The sequence below is a fragment of the Drosophila navojoa genome, chromosome X (assembly GCF_054131105.1).
Source record: "Drosophila navojoa isolate 15081-1374.11 chromosome X, UAZ_NAV_1.0, whole genome shotgun sequence".
Lineage (NCBI taxonomy): Eukaryota > Metazoa > Arthropoda > Insecta > Diptera > Drosophilidae > Drosophila > Drosophila navojoa.
Window position 1 is genome coordinate 17,748,197 of NC_142895.1, and position 17,727 is coordinate 17,765,923.

At 45.8% G+C, this 17,727-nt stretch overlaps 1 protein-coding gene and 1 pseudogene across 2 annotated transcripts; both read right to left on the bottom strand.

Annotated features, from left to right (window-relative positions):
* Window positions 1–6,314: 6,314 nt before the first annotated feature.
* On the bottom strand, window positions 6,315–6,921 carry LOC108656153 (proton channel OtopLc pseudogene; annotated as a pseudogene).
* A 12-nt stretch (window positions 6,922–6,933) lies between these two features.
* Window positions 6,934–17,392, bottom strand: OtopLc (proton channel otopetrin-like c). 2 transcript variants are annotated; one of them, XM_089263248.1, is made up of 7 exons: window positions 15,290–17,392; window positions 11,177–11,190; window positions 9,546–10,364; window positions 9,362–9,479; window positions 8,575–8,671; window positions 8,322–8,507; window positions 6,934–8,237 (listed from the first exon to the last, which is right to left on the bottom strand). In XM_089263248.1, the coding sequence occupies exons 1-7, from the start codon at window positions 17,390–17,392 to the stop codon at window positions 6,934–6,936; spliced, it is 4,641 nt and encodes a 1,546-aa protein (XP_089119374.1). The 2 variants fall into 2 exon arrangements, with proteins under 2 accessions (XP_089119374.1, XP_089119373.1); XM_089263247.1 differs by lacking the exon at window positions 11,177–11,190 and having other exon boundaries at window positions 9,546–10,334; window positions 15,255–17,392.
* Between the last annotated feature and the right edge of the window lie 335 nt (window positions 17,393–17,727).

Sequence of the window (17,727 nt, forward strand, 5' to 3'; positions counted from 1 at the left end):
GTTGCTGTCGGCGTTACATGGCGCTTTCTGTGTGTATATCGTAAGCATTTACGATATTCGCATATGTTGCTGCTGCCGCTGGCTGCTGCTGTTGCTGGTAGTCACGCTGTCTCTGCTGCACACGACATTCGCTACGCTACGAAGCGGCAGTCAAAATGGAATGGATATAAAAACAAGACGATGATTGACTGAGCCGAAACACTTGAACACTGAACACTGGCGACGGTCTGGAGCAGTAGCACGTGAGCCTGAGCCAGCGAATGCGACAGATTGCATAATTAACCAACTAATGCCCGCCTTTGTGGGCTACCTTAGCCGAAAATTCCTTATTGACTGCATTGCTCCACACATTCCTGCTCCACACATGCATGTGGCTTCTGAAGACAAGTAGAAATGCCAATCACGTATTCCTGTGTCACATTTAAGCGAGCTCGTTTGGAATTTATGTTCTGAAGACATTTCTATTCTTTTCGGTCTTGTAATAATTTTATTAAATATTTCCTGTACAACTTTTGAATATTTGAAAATTTCTAAGACTAAGTCGTACATTTGAATCAATACATATGTGAATCAATCAACCATTAGGCCAATCACTCAATTAAAGACAAGCTAAAGTGGCAGCTCAATCATTTTAGATAGCAAATTATAGTAGTTGACAGAGAAGCTTTACTGCGTTTACTGCTAAACAGTCTGATGGAAAGTCAACCAATGAATGAGTCAAACTGTCCAACAGAAGTCAGTCAATTAGCCAATCCCTTAGTCTATCAATCAGACAGCAAGTTTGATAATCTGTCAAAAATTTAATATATCTATCCATATCTATCATTCAATAAATTAATCAATTGAGACAGATAGTCAATGAAGTCTGCCAATCTATTGACAGTTGGAGGGAATCTCAACTATTCATATAATCAGGAATCAGTAAGTTTTTTACTCAATCACTCAATAAGTAAATTTTTAGTCCATTTAATTGTAAATCAATCAATCAGTCAGAGAATAAAAGCATCAGTCAATCGATCCATCAGTCAGTCAATCAATGAGTTAACGAATACCTCAAATAATTGATCACTTACTCAGCAATCAATCAATCAGTCAATCGCTTCATCAATCAATCACTCAATCAGTTAGCCACTCAGTCAGTACATCATATGCCAATCAGTGACTAAATTTTTTAGTCCAACAATAGTTCTGATAGTGTACAAATAAAAGTATCAGACAGAGAGTAAATCAATTAATCAATATATCAATTGTAGAGTGAATCAATCATTCAATCATTCAGCTTGTGAATCAATCTGCGTTAGTCAATCAATGGTTAATGCATGCATCAAACAGTCGTCAGTTAGTCAGTCAGAGCGTCCATCAATCAATTGCATAAATAATCTGCAATTTTATCAGATAATGAATCATCACTCAATCAGTCAATCGAACAATCAGCGTTGAGTGAATCAGACAGGCAACAAAAGACTTAGTCAATCAAGCCATTAAGGACTGATTGACGCAGTTAACTGAACAGGGAGAGGTATAGCATATACTGAATAAGTCTTAGTCAAGACGTGCAAATATACCATCCATCAAGATGTAAGTATAGCTATTCGCAAAGTACAAATAGAAAATATATAAATATATGTACATATATACATATACAAGTATATGTATATATATGATTTTAATGAGCCCGAGAATTTCGCAACGCTTGAGGTTTTGCGAGTCTTCTGAATGTGTGCATGCGGCTGATTGAGCATACGGGTAGAGTCCGTTTCTCTTGAGTGGGCGCTGTGCTACGCCCACTTTTGGGTGTGCGTCTCAGATGCCTGTAGCAAGGACCTGTGTATTGTCGTGTTGACACACTCGACTGCCAGGATTATGGACCATAAAAGGCTTCTGTTTGTGCGTGCCTATGCGTCTCCTTATGCACGGATTTAAGTACATAGAAATGTGCACACACACACAAACACACACACACACACACACATGTACAGGTAAAGAGTGCCGTGGAGGTGCGACAGAGCAAGGACATGAGAGCCGGAGCGGGCCAGCTGCTGCTGCTGCTGCGCCTACTCGCTCGCTGGGTCTTTGGCAATGGCTGTGGCTGTCGCTCTAGATGTGGCTCTGAATGCGGCTCTGAATGTGGCACGGGATGTGTCTGGAGCTTGTGGGGCGCATGCGCGAGAAATCGGGCAAAGGACATTCACCTCGTGGCTTAAGTTTGCCGCCAAACAGGGTGCATTTTGTGTAAACTTTACTTTTGTATCTAATTGCAAGAAGGCGCGCCCACAATTAATGTTGCCAGGCGTGGGGGAAGGGGGCGAGGGGACTTGGTTTGGGTGTGGGCGTAAGTGTTGGCCTATGTGTGGACAGGGAGGACAGGGGCAGGACATGTGCATTGGTCAAGCTGCAGGCCGCTGCGTGTGTTGACGTACCCCAAATACCCCAAAACGTTAATTGAATTAAACAATCCAGAGGAGAAGGAGGAGGCGGCAGCGAAGGAGGGGCTCGTCCTGTCCAGCAAAAGCCGCCCCGGGCAGCCATTGTGTTTGTAATGCAGTGAAAAGTCACAAAAAAAAAAAAAGAATTAGAGAAATGGAAAAGAAAAGAAGTAGCAGGAAAATGGTATTAGGTAAATAAAAATAAGTATAGAAGGGACGAGCAGCAGTGCTAACCTAGTTTTCGGCCAGCTCTGTTGGCCAGGGCGTGGTTCAAGTCCCGGGTAATCAGTTGCTATATATGTGTATATATGTATATATATGGTGTACATATGAGCCTATACATAGGACGCAGCTCCCTAACTGAACAGCATCCACAAAACTGCAGCGAAAATCAGGGGCAGCGCACAGCATCCACAGGCGAGATGGCCTGAAAGAGAGAGAGAGAGAGCGCGCGCTGGAGAGAAAGATGCGAGAGAGAGAGAGAGAGAGAGAGAGAGAGCATAAGCTTTAAGTAGTTGAGGAAATAAGGCCTCCTACGTCTGCTGCTGCAGCTCCCGTGAAGTGCAGAGACCCGATTTTTGGATGCGCCCTGGCTTAGAAGAGGCGTAGTGGCAGTCTTTCTCTCTCTCTCTCTCTCTGTCCCACTCTCTAGCTCTATCTCTATCGCATCCGCGTACGTGCTTGCAACCCTTAACCAGCAGCCTGAGCCTCTCACAGATACATGCCCATCCGCAGATACGCGAAACGCGAAATGCGAGCCATATCAATTTTTGTATTTTACTTGTTGTACTACCTACGCGGTCGCTTTACGGCGGGTGCCGCTGCTGTACCCGGAGATTAATTATGTATTTAGAGCACCACTTGACCCAAATAAAAACAGTGCTCAAATTAGCTTTTTCATAGTAATCGAATTCAGTTTTATTAATCTTTACTTCATATTATTGCTTAACTATGATCAGTTTTTGGGTGGGGGTAGGGCTTGGGGAGGTGTCATCGATCGCCAATTGCTAAAATCAATCTTATATAGGATTATCAATATGGAAATTCTAGATTAACTTCAGCTTAGTAAAAACAATGAAGGGTGTAAAAAGTTTACGAATTCTAATATAAAACGAAATTAAACTTAATTAATTTTTTTTCTTTTTTTTTTTTTTTATATGTATAAATTTTAATAGAACACAGATTCTAGTGTGTGTGTGTAAATATGTTTGTTTCTGATCAATACAAATATAACTATGAGCTGTATTGTTTATCATAATTATTATATTTTTTTTTGTTTTTTTTTTTTTTTTTAATATTTTTCATTAAAAAAAGTTTGTAATGTTGGGCATAACTTTGGGGCTTTTGTTCTTTTATTTTTTATTTTTTTATTTTTATTTTTTTATTTCTTTGTAATTCTTTTCTGTTGTTTTGGTTTCGGTTTCTTTGACTACTGGAATAGGAGCTTTCAATACAGTTTCTGAATGTAGAGCGCATTACGTTTCGCAACTAGTAACTAGTTTTAATTATATGCTATTATTACATTTCAATTTTGATTTGACACATTCGATTATACGACTTTTTGAGTTCGATTTTAATTTTCATTCCTTTTTTTTTTTTTTTTTTTTGTTGAATTATTATTATTATTTTTTATTTTTTTGTTATTTTGAGCACTGTCCAAGTACACTAAATACATGTAAGAAAATGCATACAAAGTTACAGTTATGCTAGTTAAAAATTTTGTTTGAATATAAAATTGAGATAACTAATTTGTGCATATATATACTTTAAATAATCAATATATATATATATATATTTGTATGGTATATATATATATTTTATTATATTTTTGATTTCAAGTTGTTTTCATTGGAAATTAATTTCGTTTTGACATTCATAACGTTCAGACTTGATTTACAAATCAAGAACTCAAATCTTTGGTACCAATTTAATGCATATATATATATATACATATATGCCTGCACTTAGCTGTGTATATAGAAAGCAATTCAAACTTAGGCTAAGTAAAAACTCTTTGGCATTTGAAAAATATACAAGTCAATGGGGGAAATACTAGTTGTAAATATATATATATATATTATATATATATACTAATAAAAACTTATGCATGTAAAACATTTAGTTGTACATGCAGACATATTAATACTAGGCTATACTTTTATGGTAGACAAAAAAAATTGTTTTTTATTTAAAAGTACAGTTTATATATTAGTTAGTTGCTTTTGCTTTTGCTTTGTTTTTTACTTGTGCGTCTCGAATTTATTTCCCATTGAACTGTTTATGATTTGTCCTTCTATTTGAGCTTAGTCAATACTGAATAGTTTATGTATATTTATAGTCTTAGCTATGTATTATTCGAATCGTATTTTCTTTTCTTTTCTTTTCTTTTCTCTTTGTATATGAATTGTAAATGAAGAGTTTTGCATACATCCCGTATACATATATATATGTAGATGTATGTATGCAAGCATGAGCATAGTTAGTCAAATTATCACAAGAACCTATAAATAAGGGTAAACGAAGCTCTCAACAAGTATATCAATGCTTATAAAATAGTATCCAATCGAACATCTAGTTGGTAATTCAAAATTGCAATTCAACGAACACAAATCTCGTCATGTTGCGGCAACGATTTCAGATCAATAATAAACGAGGAATTTTTAACAATAAACGGATCATGTCTATACGAAAATTTTACTTCAAAGTTATGCAAATACATTCATATACATATATTAATACATATCTCAATGCTTGATGATGTCCACGAAAGTGTGTAGTTGTTATCGCTGTTGATTATAAACATTTCGAGTATGTGAATATGTATGTTTGCATGTATGTACGTATATATACTCTATAGATCTTATACATTATAAACCTTTCTATATCATATGCTACTATGTAGTACAATATAGTTAATACTTTTCATAGTTGTTTGACTTTATCGCTCGCATTTGGTGGGGTTTCTTGTTGTGTGCTCTCTCGCTTTATATTTAATACGCAAGTAGATGTATTTCATTTCAATGTACTACGATTAAATCAATTAAATCTTTCACCAACTATGTATGTATGTATGTATGTAGTTTAGTATCATATCGTATCGTATCGCGTATTGTGTATATTTTTAAATCGAACTCTTTGGATAATATGAATACTATTATTTGCTTGACGATTCACAACTCGTTTTACGGCAGCGCCTTTCTCAGCGCTTCTCAGTTAAAGGTGATTATTTCTTGTTGCTGTAGAAGTCATTATGGACACACAATTTCAGTCTCTATAGAGTCAACATAATTCGCTTGAAGTTTGAAAATGGAATCATTGAAATACTTTTTTTTTATTCTTAGCTTTTGCTGTTGTCCAACACTAAAACCTATTGTGGAACTTGTTATCGTTTAACCATATACCATGTAACACCAACATTTTGAAATATTTGTATATCCTTATGCAATTTGGAATAAATATTGTATGAATCTAACTTGTGGGTATACGAATATATGTATGTATGTATGTATGTATATATATATATATCAATATTTTGATATCATATATGTAAACTGTAACATTGTCCTACGAAAACACACCCAGACACACTCAACTAGGGATCTACTACTCTGGGAAGTGTCTGCCATCTCTGTAGCTATTCAAGAGATTCATAAATTCAGACGGACGAACACGACGCGACTCGCCTTAATGGATGTCGCTTAGAATCGTGGTTTGGGTCTGGGAGCGACAGTTTGCTTAGATAACTACGAGATTTTTACTTTGTTAAGGACTCTGCATTGGTTTCATGGAGCTTTCCTCTACTCTATTTGTTTATATCTCAAATATGTCTGTTCCATTGCCATTTCCAACTGTCGGATATGTTTTTGGGTTTTTTTATGTCAATTATAATGCTTCTTCTTTTTTGTCGGTGGCTTGGCACCCGCCCAGGTTAAAGTAGAGTGTGGGTTCGTGTAATGGATTTCTCTTGGATGGTGGGTCTCGGATGGTGGGGTGAGTGATGTACTCTAAGCATACTCGTCCATGATGAGTGTATGGTTCCTTATGTTTGGTGGGCATCGGTGCTGCATTAGCTCCAGTGCTAAACAAAGTTGAGCTCATGGCCGCTCAGGGCGTCGATGAACTCAAAGTGAGCGTAAACTCATTCGCCGTTTATAACGTAGACCGGACAGAAGGCCTTCTCGGTGTTGAGGCTTTGCGGCGACAGCGCCCGGCCGTGGGCCCGTTCCAATCGGCCAGCTGCGCTGTCGCCGCCCTGTTCGCCCTCGTCCTGCTGGACAACTGCGTCCACAGCACCGGCTTCAGCATCGCCATTGGCTCCGTTCCCATTTCCGTTGCCATTGCCATTGCCATTACCGTTGCCGCTCTCGCCGCTGTCCACCTCATCCACCGTTTCGAGATCGCCGCCAGCCAGAGTTGTGGAGCAGTAGCAGTAGGATAGATTGGTCTTGAGATCCTCGCAGAATTGTTGCTGCTGCGCAATGCTTTGAATGCGCATGCGGGCGAATTCTCACATGTACGTCGGCTTTAGCTTGTAGGCCCGCTTCCAGATCTCGCACAGGCAGACCGTCGAGTGGAACCGATAGAATATGGCCAACGGCATCGACACGTGCGTGATAATGGTCCAGGCCCACAGTCCGTAGAAGTTCAGCTGTATGGGATGCGACTCGGCGCGCGACTTCTCCAGCGTGCTGATGGCCCACATGGCCAGATTCACCACCAGCATGAACGTGACGATTTCACGGCCGGGCTTCTTGCGTATGTGCTCCGGACTGACGGCCTGCCGCCGGCTGGCGTCCAGGATGAACATCGTCTGACAGGCGGTCTGCACAATGGAGGCCAGCGCATTGATGGGCACCAGCATGTCGTCGCTGCGCAGCGTAAAGTGCCCGGCAATGACCGTGAAGATGTTGTACAGAAACGAGCCGGTCTGCGCGCCCACCAGCAGGATGTCGTCCAGGGAGAAGCTGCGATAGGCATCGTACTGCAAGTGCCGTATCTGGATCATGCCCAGCAGCGTGGCTATGGTCGCCGTGCCGTAGATGAGCAGCTCGCAGATGGTCACCTCGGTGACGGCCAGCGCCACGAACTCCGGCCGCGAGATCAGCACAAAGAATATGATCAGCGAGATGATGGTCAGCACCAGGATCAGTATGCCCACGAAGAGGCCCTTGTGGGCCCGGGCACAGTCCACGGAGTAGTGGTGCGGCGAGCGCTTCATCGGCGAGCTAATCATGTCCGGTCGCTGGGGCGTGGGCGTTTGCGGCCGTGAAATGCTGCGCCACATCACGTACAGGATGGCCGCGCAGATCAGCGAGTACTCGATGGTGCAGGGGAACAGGAAGGGCGAGGCGTCCTGCACGAGGGTGCCAATGATGTTGGTGCGCCGGCACTCGAAGATCTGGTAGGGACCCTTCAGGCCGCGCGGCACCCGCAAATGGGCCGTCGGATCGTGGGCGATGACAGCGTGTCCGCGCGAGTGTCCCGGAATGCGATGCGAGATGCGAAGCGTGCGATTTTCGGGATTATAAAAGGTCAGTATCTCGTGCTTCGTCTCCTGGATCAGCACGTTCAGCCAGACGGCCAGATTGGTGCCGATCATGTGCATCAGGCCGAAGCGGGCGATGATCTTGTAGCGGTAGACCTTGATCTGTTCGTTGTTCAGGAATATGAAGTACATCTGAATGAAGATGAAGGCCATGCGCGTCGCTGGCGTCAGTGCGAGCAGCACATTGTGGCACTTGGTGTCCGGATTCAGCTCGAAGTACTGCCCAAACTCCAGGCCCGAATAGATCATGCTGCCAATGCCGAATGCTGCAAAGAGCCACAACAACAACAAGTAAGGGAATAGAAAACAATTTCTCTACACTCCCTCTCTCTCTCTCTCTCTCTACTTACCCACTGCTCCCATGCGCAAGTAGAAGCTGCCGTAGTGGTGCTGCCGTCCGAGCGGCGACAGCAGCGACGGACGACGCACCGGTATGGCCGGCTGGATGCGGCGCCGCGTCGTGGTGCTGTCCGTGTCCGATTCGTCCATGCTGTCCGAGGCGTTCACCTTGGACGTGCTCTTGCTCGGCGAGGTGGCTGTAAATGCCAAAGTTCTCATCAGTCCACATTATTCGAAAGCTGTAGAAAACTATGAATCACTTACCCACGGGCACCGGCAGCTTGGGTCGTCCCCAGAGCAGCGTGGCGTACATGAACAGCAAAAAGATCATGCTTCCAATATACAAATACAAGTAGTAAACCTGGAAGAAAGCAAGAAGTTACAATTAGAGAAGCTGCTGCAGATAATGGAGGTGGAATTTTCCATTTGGATGGATTCATATGAAATGGAAAATGCAAAAAAAAGAAAACAGAACTATGAAACCTTGATGAAAGATAAAAGTAGTTAAAAGAACTATGAAACCTTGATGAAAGATAAAAGTAGTTAAAATATATTTGTATGCAATAATGTATCATTAATAATAATAATAATATTTAAAATAAATAATACGAAAAACGATAAAGGTATGAGTATTAAAAATAATGTATGAATAGCAAAAATAAATTTTAAAAAATGTAAATAGAGAAATAGCTTAACAATAAAATTAAAAATTAAATATATATAGTAAATATAAATAAAATATATTTATACAAATATATATGTAAATAGTTAACCTCTATATAAAATTAAATTTTTCGCATTCCTAATATATTATTTTATTATTTTAAAAAATGTGTTCAAGGGAAAGAATCAATCAATAAAAAAAAATAAATATTAATGTTAATAATAAATAATATACATATAATATAAATTAAATATTTATAAAATATATTCTAATTTTCTTAGATTATATATAGTTTAGATTAGAATTTATTTTATATATATAGATTAGAATATATTTTATAAATATTTATATACTATATAATCTATCGATATATTCCACTTCACTTACTTCATAGAACGATGGCGGTATGTAGGTGGATATAACTTCGGCCATGGGAAAGGCCACGCCCATGACCACGAGCAGCTTGCCGTAGAGAGCCGAGAAGAGTGTGGCCAGAGCATCGCCGCTGTCAAGGAGAGATTAATAATTGGAATATCACATATGGTAAGGTATATATATCGGAGCTACTTACGCCTTGACGCGCGGCATTGGCGGATAGACAAAGGAGGGGCGGTGCGTGCGCTTGATGGCCGGCATCACCGGATAGTTGGTCAGCTGATGCGAGTGGTACATGAGGGCCAGCTGGCCGCTCTGGCGATCCTGGCACTGGGAGCTGCTGCCCGGCGAGGAGGGCGGCTCCGAGCTGTCGCCGCCGGGTCCGGCATTCTCGTCGCCATCCCCCTCGCCGCCGACGAGTATCAGGCCGCTGGGTCCGGCACGCTCCGTATTGCACTTGGTGGGCAAGTTGGACTCATCGATGGTGACGTGATGCTGCGAGGAGCGTGCAGACATGCGGCCCGGCGACACGGACACCGTCACGTGCCCAGCATCGCTGGGCGTCGCCGTCAGCGTGCCGCTCGCCGCTGACGCCGCTGACGCCGCTGGCGCTGCAGCCCGTCGCAGGTTGCTCGGCGAACGGCCGTCCGGATCCGTGGCCGGCGTATAGCTGCTCGGCACCGTGGGCGTGGGCACACGGACACTGTGCGTGTGGTGGTTCTGGTGGTGCGGATGCTGGAACTGGTGCGGCAGATGGTAATGGTGATGGCTGCTCGTGAAGTGGGCGCGCGGCTGGCTGGTCACCACGCTCTCCACGCTGGCAGCGGACTCTCCAGTGGTCGACTGTGTTGGCGGCGCCGACTGCGATGGCTGCGATGGCTGCGCTGACTGCGATGGCTGCTCATCCTGGAAGGTGAGCGTGGCGAATGTGGGATCCGGGCGATTGAAAAGCCTGCGGCTGCTGCTGCTGCTGTTGCTGCTGCTGCTGGAAATGGAAGAAGGCATGGAATCAGCGCTGGATAACTACTTAGCTGGCCCCGCCGCAGATCAAGTGCAGTCGCAGCGCTGAGCGACATCGATTGACTGACTCGGCGAGCGCTCGCTGGCCATGCCAGAAGTCCCCCCATTCCAAGCATATTATTTGCGCGCAGATATTCTGCAGACAGAGCCGCAACAGTGGCTTAATTAAATAATGGCCCCCGCCGTTGCCATGGGCGACTGCTAAATGCCACAGTGTTCATCCAGTACGGCATACTGCATACGAACATTGATGGGCCACTGCCCATCATCATTTCGGGTGCCAGACACTTCCGTCGACAGCCCGATTGTGCGGCACTCGAGCACAAAAGAGATGCCAAGCACTCGCCACACAATTGCCGGCCAATTAAAAGCGAATAACTCAAGTCCCTGGAGCCCAATCAGATCAGCCACTGATATCACACGGAAGACTGAGATTTCCCACAGCTCGGCTCAACTTGAATCTGTTCGATCAGAGTCAAATAAATCAATTTGCAGGCCCCAAGCGAGCCCGATCTGCGGCATTGCCATTGTCAAGCAGCGTGTTTTAATTCCCGTCTATCTATTCGTATTAGCTATGCGCTATATACTCCCACACACTAGTTCGGTGTGCGCCTAAATTGTGCTTAATAACAGCAGCAAAAAAATGTGAAAAAATGTGAAAAAAGAAACAAACAAACAAATGAAAAACCCCCTCCATAAAGCGCGGCTGCGGCAATTGAAACTAATCGTTCTCCAGCAGGCACAATCTCAATCTGTATACACACATATTTATATGTGTATGTATGTGTGTGTGTTTATCTATATGACGAGGTGTTCATAGTCTAGTCTCTACAGTCTCTGGCTGGGCTAGCAACTCGCTATTTGCAACTCCAGCGCGATGGACGTGTAATTAAGGCAAATGAGGACTACAATAGACGACTTTAAAGAGAGCAACGATACTACGAGAGTAAATTCATATAAATATATATATACTTTAAATATTAATATACTAACAATTGGACTTTATAATGGGCTATATATTTACTCGCTCTATTTTATAATATTGCATAAAATTTTCTGCTTTAATCACTTCTTTTGAAAAAGTTGAGGAAATATAATAACAATAAAGGCTAACATGGTCAAAGAATTGGCCCAATCTGTTGCTTATTGGTTAAATATTTTTCACAATATTAATATGGAATATTAGACTTTTTTCTGACTATGGGGTAAAAATCTTTTTGGTTCTTAAACTCTTAGACTCATCAGCATTTGAAGCAAAACTATGTGATAGCTCTGATTTGATCGAGCATAATCGATGGATGGCTCGTGGATCGTATCTAAATGCCGATTTGTTACTCAGAGCTAAATTCGATCGCAAACTCTAATCGTTGTCATCTGTTGCTTATCTCTGTGTGGACTCAAAGGCGATGACAACGCCCAGAACTCGAATTATCTTGGCTCAAGTCTCTACAAAAGTCTCGAACTGGACTGTCGTGTCTGGACGTGTTCATCGAGCCATCTCTCTCTCTCTCTCTCTCTCTCTCTCTCTCTCTCTCTCTCTCTCTCTCTCTCTCTCTCTCTCTCTCTCTCTCTCTCTCTCTCCCTCTCTCTCTTTCACTCTCTGACTCTTACTCTTTGACTTGCATAGAATTACTTTATTTATAACCTTTTTACTTTACTACTTTACTTACTATATTAAATTACCATCACCTCTATTGACAAACCTAGCTTTAATGAAAATATTATTTAGCCTAAGTTTACCAAGAATAATGTACGATTCTATTGCTAAACAAATGTTTCAAATCGGTCCAATAGTTCTTTAGCTTATTTAATACCTGCAAATATATTATTCTAGTACAGAAGAACTCAACTTAACCAAAGATCTTCCACATATAGTATTATCCACAGAGACGAGAATTCTAATAAAATCTAATATAGATATATATCGGAGGAACTGAACTCAAGTAGAGATCTCGCAGAGGTTTCTCATAGAGTATTATCTATAGAGCTGCATCTGAATTGTTAGCTGGCTAGAGAGTTAGATGGATAGTTAGATTGACAGCAATAAGCAATCGAATCTAATATAGATATATGTGGGATAAACTGGACTCAACTAGAGATCCCTCAGAGCTCAGAACTCTATAGAGACGCAACTGGATTGTTAGAGAATTTGATGGATGGTTAGATTGACAGCTGGATGTCAACACACAGAGATAAACGCATTGACTGCCTGCTCCGAGGTTGTTAGCACGAATCCTTGACGCATTCATTCATTTGCATGCGCACTCCAAGCACACTCGCACAAAGCATTCAATGGAATGAATTCATATGCATGATTTGTTTACATACATGGAAAGAATTATACATATATATGTGTGTGGAAAGAAGAAAATGCAGTTGACAGACGCAGACGCAGATTCAGACTCAGATTGAGTTTGAGCTGGAGTTGGAGTAGGAGTAGGAGTTGGAGTGTCTATCCGCTTGGCACTCGACAACATTGTCGAGCACTGGCACGGGGCACTTGTCCTTATGGAGCTGTAACGGTACTTGGGTCTAAGGGTGCGCGACTCGGGAGTCGCAACAAGTGTGGCAAGGCTTGGCAACTATACATAAATAACCTTGACATCGGCTCGACTCTGGCTGGCGTTGCGGCGTGCTTCCAGTCGACAGGACACTGAAGTCGTGCCAGCTGCCAGCCAGCCTGGCTGACTGACTGACTGACTGGTGGTGGTGGTGGCGGCGGTGGTTACTGTGGGTCATGCACTCAATCGCTCCTTTATATAATCCGATTTCTGTAGGCGTGCTGGGGTTGTTAACCTGCCCTCGACACGGCTGTTGCATAAATGGATGCGCAGCGAGCCTTGTTGCATCGCCAGTTGAGCTGAATGGGGCGGCAGTTGAATGGGGGGTTGGGGAATCCATCGATAGTTTGTGCGCCTGTCGACGGCGATTGCTTAAAGCCTATTCAGCTGCCAATTAATGGCGCTCGTTAGGCATTCATTCGACTCAACGTAACGTGACTTGACTTGACTTGACTTGAATCGTCTTTATGCACATGTGCATTCACAGCTGATGCGCGTCTCGTTCTCAGTCTTGGGCAGTGGCCTGGAAATGTCCATTAGGGCTGACCCGGCTGAGCAAACAGAACCGCAAATGCCATGCACGCATTGAATGGACGTTTACTTCCGGGCAGGAGCGGGGGCTGGGTGAGCAACTGGTCCTTTGGCCGCTACAAAAACTTTCAATTGACCCATTTTGGTTTGAGTCGCACTGCGGGCGTGGCAGTGGGCGCCATCAGGTGACATCAGCGGAGGACAATAACCTGCCGAGGCGCTCTTTGTTGCGCAATTCGTTCGTGGCGAGCCAATTAGCTCGACTGCCGCTACCGCAGCCGCTGCTGCTGCCGCTGCTGCTGCTGCTGCGTCTGACATAGTGGATGCTGGCGACAGCGGCCAACCTGACGTATGCACATTAACAAATGCCGCATACGCCGCGTGGGCCGTGTGTGGGCTGAGTGTGGGCTGAGTGGGGGCTGCGTGTGGCCTGAATGGCTTTGCAACTTGTCAGGGTGTTGCACTGGAAACGTGATGTTTAATTAATGCAAAGTGTAGCTGGGACTAGTGAGGCGCAGGATGCGCCACCATCGTGGCGGGCGTCAGACACGGGCCCCAGGCGACGACCAAGGACTGCATGCAACATGCGGCAAGTGTCGAGTGCACGAGTTAAACAGTTTTGCTCGGCTATTAACAGCGACTAATGGAACCAGACAACGGCCGCTGAGAGCCAAGGCGACGTTTATGCAATTAACAAAGACGAAAACTGGGTGGAAGATTCTCCCTCACTCTCTAACTCAGTGTCTGTCTCTCTCTCTCTCTCTCTCTCTCTCTCTCTCTCTCTCTCGCTTTCTGTGTGCTGCTTAAAGTGCTTGCCCCGCCTTCTGAGAAACTGCACCCAGTTACCAACAGATGGTTTATATAGATAGCCATTGCTCAAGACTAGAGCCGAGAGTTCATATTATGGGGCAAAGAAAAAAGAAGGAGAAAATATCAATTTAATCGCCCCAAGAGATTGGGCGATGCGCCTTAAGTAAACGCACAGAAATGGGTTAATGAGTTAAGTGATGGGAAAGTGTGAAAGATATGAACGAATATGAGAAAATTGTTGCGCAAAATCTGAATCGATTTGCCCAAATTCACTTGAGTTACGCTTGATTGGGAGCAAACTAGATGAGACTGAAATACCTAGCATACAAATGGATTTACTTAATGCGATGGATACACTCAGCATGTTTATGATGATAACACCAGGGCTGGATTAACAAGTGAGTGGAATGGGTAGTTGCCTGGGCCTTCTGATTTTAGCGGGCACCGAAAAGTGAATCGGAAAAGAGGGAAAACAGCAGAGCAGTGAAAAAAGAGGACTAGAGCTTAGAGTCAATCTGGCCCTGTGGAACCATAAATGTGCTATAATTGCAATAAATTTATTTTGCTGATACCAAAATGTGTAGACAAAATGATTCAGGGTACAGTCTGTGAAAATATTGTAGTAATATGATATTTCAGAACTCTATGGACTATATCAATAAGCGTAATATATGAAGATATCTTAACATACACACATATGCCTGATTGAAAAAAGTGTTGCATACTTTCGAGAGCTCATATTTTCAGAAGAGAATGTCGCATTTAAATCACTCACAATCATAACAAACAGAAGATTAAAAACTTTATAGCCCCTGTAGCGCAGAAGAGACCGAAATTTCAAATATTTAAGGAATTAGCAGCAATAGAATCACTAAGCTAATCAAGAGTTAAGATAAGAGAAAAGAAAAAGGAAAATATACCCAAGCACCTTAGCAATCCCGCTAATAAATCCCACTTTGGGAATAATCTTGGAGTTCACTTACATGACTTGCTCCTTGAGGGCGTTGGGCATGGAGGCTGCGGCTGCAGCGGCTGCCGTCTCGGCCAGCTTGGGTGGGCTGCTGACGAGAGGGGGGCTGCAGACGCGCGGGGGCGTGGTGATGCGCGGCGGACTGTGCATTTGCCGCGGTGGACTCTTGGCCAGCTCCGGCGGTGAGCTGCGCATCAATGGGGGCGAGGGCATGGCCGGGGCACTCTCGCCCACGGGCGGGCTCTGAACGCGCTCGCCACTGCGCTGCGATGATCTGACCGACAGAGCGGGACTCCGTTCCGAGATGGAGGCCTGCGACTTGACTGAGGCCTGCGACTTGAGCGACGCCTGAGGCGACAGCACGGGTCCGACTGCCGCGGCCGAAGCTATTGAGCCCGTGCGTGAACCAGCACGCGATCCAGCACGTGAGCCCGCATGGGAGCCCGCATGGGAGCCCGGGTGGGAGCCAATGCGAGAGCCGTGCTGGGAGCTAGTGCGCGAGCCGGCATGGGAGCGCTGGCTGCCGCTGCGACTGGGCACGCGTCCGTCCGACTTGGGCGATGCGGGCAAGGCGCCGCCCATGGTGCCCATGGTGCCCATGGCAGCAATCGCACCACCGGTGGACATCAGCCCGCCGCTGGCAATGCTGGCCGCCCTGGGGGAGCTGATGCTGTCGCCGGCTGGCTCACCGTTGCCCTCCTCGTCGGCCACATGAAGCGACATCTTGTCCATGGACAGCTCGTCGGTTTCGACCTTGGTCAGCTCATCGTCGTCGGCGTCGATCGAGTGCGACTGTTGCTCCTGTTCCTGTTCCTGTTCCTGCTGCTGCTCCTGTTGCTCCTGCTCCTGCTCCTGTTCATTTGCGTCCTCGAGACCAGCTGGCGGTGGCGGTATGAAGCCACGTCCCACACTATCCTCGTCCAGCTCACCAAAGTTCTCGGGCGGCGGCGCAATGATCGAGGATGCCGAGTAGCCATTGCTGGGTGGCGTTGTGATCGTCGTGGACTCGTCCTCATTGTCTAGAGATCGGCTGTAATCCTCGGCAGCCAACTGCTGGCCACCGCTCATTGGCTGCTGCTCGGGCTCGTGCTCGGGTTCGGGCTGTGGCTCCGGTTCAGCTTCGGGCTCACGCTCCGGCTCCGGTTCTGGCTCTGGTTCCGGCTCCGGCTCTGGCTCACGCTCTGGCTCTGGTGCAGGCTCAGTTTGGGATACTGGTTCCGGTTCCGGCTCTGGCTGCTGCTGCTCCTCCGGCTGCCTGGTGGAAATGGGCTGCGAGTTCGTCTGCGACTCCTCCTCGCTCTCGGACGAGGGGGTCAGAGGCGGTATCTGGCTGACGTGCTGCGCTGGCGGCGACACCATCTTGCAGATGTTGAGCTCCGGCAGCGGAGGCGGCGTTGCCGGCGGCGAGGGCGAGGTCGATGGTGATTTGGTCAGTGGGGGCGTGACGCTGCCCTGCACGTACGACAGATTCGAGGGCAACGGTGGCAGCGGCGGCGGCGGTGTGGATTTGTCGTCATCCTCATCCTCGTCGTCCTCATCTTCATCAGCATCTGCGTCGGTCTCCAGCTCCAGTTGCTGCTGCTGCTGCTGCTGCTGCATCATTGCTGGCGGCTCAATGATCGCCTCCTCGGCATCGTCTGTCTCCTCGCCGTCGTCGTCGTCGGTGCGCAGTCCGGCGTCGTCCATGGGCGACAGCGGCGGCGGTGGTATCAGCTCCAGCTCGAGCACCGAGTTGCTGGGCGAGCCCGACGGCGAGTTGGCCTCCATGCTCAGCTGCTGCTGTGGCGGCGGCGTCGGTGTTGGCGGCATATCGTCCGTCTCGGTCAGCGTGGGCAACGGCTGGCCCAGCAGAGCGCTCGTCGTCATCATCGATGTCGTCGTCGTCGTGCCCGTTGTCGACGGCGGCGGTGGCGGCGGTGCCACCATCAGCATCATCTCATCGCTCAGCGGAACTGTCGGCAGCGGCGGCGGCAGAGCCATCTGAATGCCCGAGCCGGAGGCGAGAGCATCGTCCAGATTTGTATTGCTGTTGTCCACCTCCTCGATGTCCGAGTCGATGCCCTGCGCAAAGTCCATGTAGAAATTATCGCGCGAGTCGCTGGAGCCGCGTCGCAATTTCAGCGACAGCGACAAGTCCGGCGAGCTATCCATGCTCGATTCCTCTCTTCCTGCTCAAATGTGTCCCCTCTCCCTGTCTGCCTCTGCGCGCTCCACTTGGCTTCACGCAAATTCCTTTGCACGAGCTGTGAATTGTTTTTGTTTCTTCTTCTCTTCTCCTCTCCTCTCCTTTCCCCTCCGCTCTTCCTGCTCTTTGTTCTGTTTTGCCTGTTGGCCTTTGTTATGGTTGTTGCTGCTGCTGCTGCTGCTGCTGTTGGCGCTTTTCACTTCACTTTATGGAGCTAACGCGCATTTTGTGTATCCTGTGTATCCCTAGAAATGCAAAAGTTACAGCAACACACACACACACACTCACACATATGTACAGA

Excerpts from the sequence above, each read along its gene's own strand:
- OtopLc (XM_089263248.1), bottom strand. The coding sequence starts at position 17,392 with ATGGATAGCTCGCCGGACTTGTCGCTGTCGCTGAAATTGCGACGCGGC. Across the intron at positions 9,480-9,545 it reads CCAATGCCGCGCGTCAAGGC|CGGCGATGCTCTGGCCACAC; the intron begins GTAAGTAGCTCC and ends TCTCCTTGACAG. Across the intron at positions 8,508-8,574 it reads CAAGCTGCCGGTGCCCGTGG|CCACCTCGCCGAGCAAGAGC; the intron begins GTAAGTGATTCA and ends TGGCATTTACAG.